The sequence below is a fragment of the Gouania willdenowi genome, chromosome 1 (assembly GCF_900634775.1).
Source record: "Gouania willdenowi chromosome 1, fGouWil2.1, whole genome shotgun sequence".
Classification (NCBI taxonomy): domain Eukaryota; kingdom Metazoa; phylum Chordata; class Actinopteri; order Blenniiformes; family Gobiesocidae; genus Gouania; species Gouania willdenowi.
In genome coordinates, this window is record NC_041044.1 from 8,086,689 (window position 1) to 8,093,661 (window position 6,973).

Consider the following 6,973-nt stretch of genomic DNA (forward strand, 5'->3'; position numbering starts at 1 on the left):
AAGCACACATGCAGGTGTTCGGAGGATGAAGTCTGTGTCTCTGTCTATTCGTTAAAAAGTAAAAAAGAAAGCACACTTATTTTCATGGCTGGGTGCCCTCCTTGCACCGTACACAGGCGAGGCTGGTACAAACGTGATTTAGCCATACTGTATATCACAGGGCAGACCAACTTTGCTCTGCTCGCTGACCTTGAGCTCATGTGAAAACACTGCACAATGTGTAGAGATGATCGTAACTGATTACAAGTACTCACGTTACTGTAATTGAGATGCTTTTATGGGTACTTGTACTTATCTGAGTATATTACTAAATCAGTCATTTTACTTGTGCTTAAGTACATTTTAAAAGAAGTAAAGTAATTCATTACATTTCTACACCCAACTGTTACTGAGTAAATTATTATAATTTTTTGTTTTTAAATGATCAACGGACATCGTGAAACTACAAAAAAATGAAATGACCAGACAGCAATGAAATGAATCACATCATAGCCGACCAATCAGATTAAACGTAATGCACCGCGCCAAAACAGCATTGAATGCTGGTTATTTTCTCAGAGCATCACTAGAAGAACTAGCTACTGCTGCTTATGTGGACTGGAGTCAAATGGCCCAGTTTTAGAGTTCATAAATGTAGCTCTACTCAGAGCCTGATGATTTTTTTGCAGTATTTTGAATTGAATTCATTGGTACTATTTTATTTTAAAAAGAATTGGACATTTTGGCAAACCTTTTATTTTATACAGATGCCTTTGTGGAAAGTAAATTAAGCACCAATTGTGTGAGATTTGGTCTAAGTTTATACTGAAACAGTTGTCGGGGAACAAAGGGTAATTAATATTCATAAATATTATTTATTAATTTTAATATGTTCGTTGCCAGAGGTGCCATCCAGAATTGGGTTTTTACATGTTCTAGATCACTTTATTTTAATTTATTGTTACAGGTCCCTGTTTTGTAGTGGGTTCTTGACGTCAGAATAGAGGTTTAATAAAAGTTGAAATGTCAATAAAAACACAGCGTTTACAGTATGTACATGTTTATTTTACATGATGATAAATTAGGTAGTTTCAAAATTATTCAGTTATTTTGACTCATTGGTGTCAGACAAAATGTACATTTTAACACAGATGTATGGTATATACACATTCTGAGTGTTTTAGATGTTTGTGTGAATTTGGGATTTATAGGGATTTTCTAACGCTCTGAGGAGGAGGAGGAGGAGGAGGAAGGAAAATGGAAAGTTAAAGTAATGAAATCTAGAATTTTCGATTGAGAGAATTTGTTTGGTTTTAAACCACCTTTCTGCCAGAATTGTGTGAGCGTGTAGTTTACCCTCCTTCGAACAGGTGTGATAATGACAGCTCCTTCTGCGTAACCAGCAGTGTGTGGGGAAAAAGCTTTTCCTGGCACTTTTCCGAGGATGTTTTCCACTCATTCACTGGCCTGGCTGGGGTTTTGGTTCTCCTTCTCACACGGCACCACTCCTGGGCGTCGATGGGTAGTTTAACCAACAAGTTCTCAATCAAAGATGCTAGAGTTCGTTTAAAGGTTACTCATGGAAAGCTATAAAAATTGACTGGCTCCAAAAATGGGAAAAAGCAGCTTGGCTAATTTAAAAAATGTAGATAAACTTAAAGTTAGTCATTGTGGAATGGGCTTGCAGCCACTTCCTGACTGGAGAGAAGTTCAAATAATTTCTCAAAAATTCTGCATCACTAAACTGAAAAACTTCTGACTGTTTAAATCAGAGGCAAAGAAGAGGACTGGATGAAGCTGAGCTGAAGTCAGAGCGTAAGAGAGCTGAGGGCCAGAGAGCGTTGAGAGAGCGTAAGAGCTTTTTTTGGGGCAAGAGCGAGGGCAAGGCCTTTTATTAACATGTCAGGAGGTTATCTGATTGGTTAAAACACATCTGCAGTGCAGGAGTGAGTGAGACCTGATTGGTTGGCAGAAAGAAGCGGAAGTCTCAACTTTCCTGTAAAGAAGACAAGATGGTGGGGCTGTCCCCACATGTGCTTTTTAAACAAAGAGTCATAAAACTAGATAGGGTGTGTGCAGATTGTATGAACCCTTGAAATATGACTTTCAAGTGATTATCCCTTAAATGACTAATTTGAATTATTTCTAGCCTAAAGCCTAACAAAAGAAGTCAAAAACACTTTGATCAATGATCATGGAATATGAAGAGTTATAAACATTTCCCTTGAAAGATGATTACATTAGTGATTAAACATGTCAGATGGAGGCACACAATGAGTCTCTTTCCTGTAGAGAAAAATGGTTAAAATGGGGGTCCCATGTCTGGAATTCGTTTAAATCACAGTTCTGCCTTTAAAGCGTCAGATGGTGTTTTAGGTTTTATTTTTATTTCTTCCTTTCCAAACTTCATGTTGAAAAAGATGTCTCTGATGTAGGGTGTCAGGTTACATCCCTCTGTCTCTGTGGAATGCGTCTGTTCTTTGGGGAGGATGATGGGAGTGTCAGCGAGCGGTGAAAGTAACGTAACTTTTTCTTTGAGTACTATTTATTTGAACTACTTTTTACTTATACTTGAGTATTTTATGTAGGACTTCCTTGTACTTGTACTGAAGTAACAGCACTTCTACTTCAGTTAGATGTATCAGTACTCTTTACATCTCTGACAATGTGTTTATGTTCAAATCAAAGCAACAGAGTGTCAGGGCCGACAAGAGACCAACATTGAAAAACGAGGGAATATATTTCACTGTGGTCAATGAAGTTTGTGAGAAATCGAGGGATATGTATTTGCCAAAACAATGAAGTAATACAGATGTACAGGATGTCTTCATATATAGCCAGACAAAGTGAATTATCCAAGTTCAAACTGGCAGCTTAAGCAAGGCTGATCGATTGTTTCACTCTAAAAGCTGCTGAACAGGAGACCTCCAGGATCAGAGTTTGGAACTCATTCAGTAAATTCTACTCCAATCATAACCTCAGACTTTCTCCCATGTCAGGATTGACTACGTACTGGGGAAAAACACGTGGGTAGAGCGCTGGCCTTCACCTGCTGAATGCTCGAGCAACACCGAGCTGGGAAAGAAATGCAAGAGTCTGAACGACGCTGTGGCTGAACTGTCAAATCGTGGCTGTGGACTGTAGAAGAATATGAGGAATGATCACACCATGCAGGAGAAATTTAGTGTAATCCAACTTCTCTGGTTGTGTCTATTGTTAAGTTATGACTTAAGAAGCATCCGAAACACCAGGAAAAGTGCATGATACAATGAAATACTGGTGAGAGAGAGGGTGGAACCCACAATATGATGCAAATGGAATGGGTTAGACACTAGTCGACTCTGTGAATTATGAAGGTATAGAAAACTAATTTGATCAATAAACTACAGTAAGAAAATGTGTGTTTTGTAGATTATTTCTACTTTTTCTTGGCAACAATAAATCTTTTACCGTTGGAAAGCCTCTTTCCTTTTTAAATGGTGCCACGTTCGTAAGAAACATTTACTTCTGGAATAAACCACGAAAAATTAGCTTTAACTCTAAAAAACTCTAAAAATGCTGGACAGTTTATTCTGCCATTATTCAGCAAAGAAATCATCTACCAATTCCACCAAACACAACGTTCCTTACTTTTTGTGCTACATTTAAACATGTATAATTAATGAGTTGTTATGCATAAATAGAAATGTCAATCTTGTTGAATAAATGAAATAAAAATCCTCTGTGAGTTGTAATGTGCATGGGTATATAAACAATGGGAACAATACATAATATTGTCAAATTGCATTTATTTTACCTCCTGTGGACCCACCACCCGCAGAGGGATCCGTAGGGGTTGGTGCAGAGAGGACTGGGTGGCGGTCGAGGGGGGTTGCCTCGGCGGCCCGGTTCCCGTCCACAGCTTCTGGTTGTTGGGACATGGAATGTCACCTCACTGGGGGGGAAGGAGCCTGAGCTTGTGCGGGAGGTTGAGAGGTACCGGCTAGATATAGTCGGGCTCACCTCCACGTACAGCTTGGGCTCTGGATCCCAACTCCTGGAAAGAGGCTGAACGCTCCACTTCTCTGGCATTGCCCGCGGGGAGAGGCGGCGGGCTGGGGTGGGCTTGCTTATTGCCCCCCAGCTCAGCTGCCACGTGTTGAAGTTTACCCCAGTGAACGAGAGGGTCGCGTCCCTACGCCTTCGGGTTTGGGACAGGTATCTCACCGTTGTTTCGGCCTACGGGCCCAACAGCGGCGCAGAGTACCCGGCCTTCTTGGGGTCCCTGGAAAGGGACCTAATGGTGTCCTGACTGGGGACTCCATTGTTCTACTGGGGGACTTCGGTGAAGAGAGAGGCTGAGCTGTCAACCGATCACCACCTGGTGGTGAGCTGGATCCGCTGGCAGGGGAGGAAGCCGGTCAGACCTGGCAGGCCCAAACGTGTGGTGAGGGTCTGTTGGGAACGTCTGGAGGATCCCTCTGTCAGTGGGGTCTTCAACTCCCACCTCCGGATGAGCTTCTCCCAGATCCCGAGGGAGGTGGGAGACATGGAGTCCGAGTGGACCATGTTCTCCTCCTCCATTGTCGATGCAGCCGTTCGCAGCTGTAGCCGTAAAGTCTCTGGTGCCTGTCACGGCGGCAATCCCCGAACCCGGTGGTGGAGCCCGGAAGCAAGGAATGCCGTTAAGCTGAAGAAGGAGACCTACCTGGCCCTCTTGGCTGGTATGACTCCGGAGGCAGCCGAGAGGTACCGGCAGGCCAAGTGTGCTGCAGCCCACGCGGTCGCAGAGGCAAAAACTCGGGTCTGGGAGGAGTTTTGAAAAGCCATGGAGGAGGACTATCGGTCAGCCTCGAAGAGATTCTGGCAAACCGTTCGGCTCCTCAGGAGGGGGAAGCAGTGCTTCACCAACACTGTTTACAGTGCAGGGGGGAGCTGCTGACCTCAACTGGGGATGTTGTCGGGCGGTGGAAGGAGTACTTTGAGGGTCTCCTCAATCCCACTGCCACGTTTTCCGATGAGGAAGCAGAGGCTGGGGACTCAGAGGCGAACTTGCCCATCACCCGGGCTGAAGTCACCGAGGTGGTTGAAAAGCTCCTTGGAGCAGGGCTCCGGGGGTGGATGAGATTCGTCCTCAGTACCTTAAGTCTCTGGATGTTGTAGGACTGTCTTGGTTGACACGTCTCTGCAACATCGCGTGGCAGTTGGGGACAGTGCCTCTGGATTGGCAGACCGGGGTGGTGGTCCCTCTCTTTAAGAAGGGGGATCAGAGGGTGTGCTCCAATTATAGAGGGATCACACTGCTCAGCATCCCCGGCAAGGTCTACTACAGGGTGCTGGAGAGGAGGATCCGGCTGATAGTTGAACCTCGGATTCAGGAGGAACAATGCGGTTTTCGTCCCGGTCGCAGCACACTGGACCAGCTCTATACCATTCATCGGGTGCTCGAGGGTTCGTTGGAGTTCGCTCAACCAGTCCACATGTGCTTTGTGGATCTGGAGAAGGCGTTCGACCGTGTCCCTCGTGGTGCCCTGTGGGGGGTGCTGCGGGAGTATGGGGTCCGGGGCCCTTTGCTAAGGGCTGTCCGTTCCCTGTATGACCTCAGCAGGAGCCTGGTTCGCATTGCCGGCAGTAAGTCAGACCTGTTTCCAGTGCATGTTGGTCTCCGCCAGGGCTGCCCTTTGTCATCGGTTCTGTTCATTACTTTTATGGACAGAATTTCTAGGTGCAGCCAGGGACCGGAGGGGGTCCGATTTGGGAACCTCAGGATTTCATCTCTGCTATTTGCAGTTGATTTTGTTCAGTTGGCTTCATCAAGTCAGGACCTTCAGCGTGAACTGGGGCAGTTTGCAGCCGAGTGTGAAGCGGCCGGGATGAGGATCAGCACCTCCAAATCTGAGGCCATGGTTCTCAACCGGAAAAAGGTGGCTTCCCCTCTCTGGGTCGGTGGAGAGTCCTTACCTCAAGTGGAGGAGTTCAAGTATCTCGGGGTCTTTTTCACGAGTGAGGGTAGGATGGAGCGTGAGATTGATAGACGGATCGGTGCGGTCGCTGTATCGGACTGTTGTGGTGAAGAGGGAGCTGAGTCGGGGGGCAAAGCTCTCAATTTACCGATCGATCTACGTTCCTCCCCTCACCTATGGTCATGAGATTTGGGTAATGCCCGAAAGGACAAGATCGCGGATACAGGCGGCCGAAATGAGTTTCCTTCGCAGAGTGGCTGGGCGCACCCTTCGTGATAGGGTAAGAAGCTCAGTCACTCGGGAGGAGCTCGGAGTAGAGCCGCTGCTCCTTCACGTTGAAAGGAGCCAGCTGAGGTGGCTCGGGCATTTGTTTTGGATGCCTCCTGGTCGCCTCCCTTGGGAGGTGTTTCAGGCATGTCCTAATATATATAATATATTGTTAGCAGTTTGTTTTCTAGCTATAGTGATATAAACGCAGACAGGACGCGCAGAACCATCGATGCTATGAATATAGCGTTCCTAGCGACACAGAAGACAGACTTACTGCAGTATATTTGATGGGTTAAAAAGAATACAGTATCTATTAAAGCTAATAGGCCTAATTAAGGATGGAATTATTTTTGTTGTAGACAATTCTTTATCTTTGGCTACATTGCTCACGTTTAAGGTTTCCAAAAGACAGTAGTTTAAGGAGACAATGGGAAATGGCAGTGAAACGGAAAGGTTTTGTGGCAACTGAGAGGTCCGTGCTCTGCAGTGAGCTCTTTGACAGGACACGGCCTATGGGATCAAAAAATCTGTGCGTGAAAAAATGATTTGTATTTGTAAAATACATTTTGTGTCTGCAAAAAAAATCTGTTTAAATTAAATTTACAAATTTGAAGGAAGTGCACAAGTTGGACAGGTCGATAAGTGAACTGTCGTAACGGCATCAGCTGAAACAGTTTGAAAAATCAGGGAAAAACTGAATTTTCAGCTCGTGTGCAGCATGAGCTTTAGCAGCTAACTCGGTTTTTCTGCCTCGGAGACAGATACCACGTTTACACAAGACA

General features: G+C 45.2%; 1 protein-coding gene across 1 annotated transcript in view; it reads left to right on the plus strand.

Moving 5' to 3' along the window:
• The window catches only part of LOC114462791 (A.superbus venom factor 2-like), a 71,184-nt gene extending 68,061 nt beyond the window's left edge, over positions 1-3,123 (plus strand). Inside the window, exon 41 of the mRNA XM_028445829.1 lies at positions 2,979-3,123. Coding sequence (XP_028301630.1) covers positions 2,979-3,123 — 145 coding nt within the window. The remainder of the gene's footprint in view (positions 1-2,978) is intronic.
• The last annotated feature ends 3,850 nt before the right edge of the window (positions 3,124-6,973 follow it).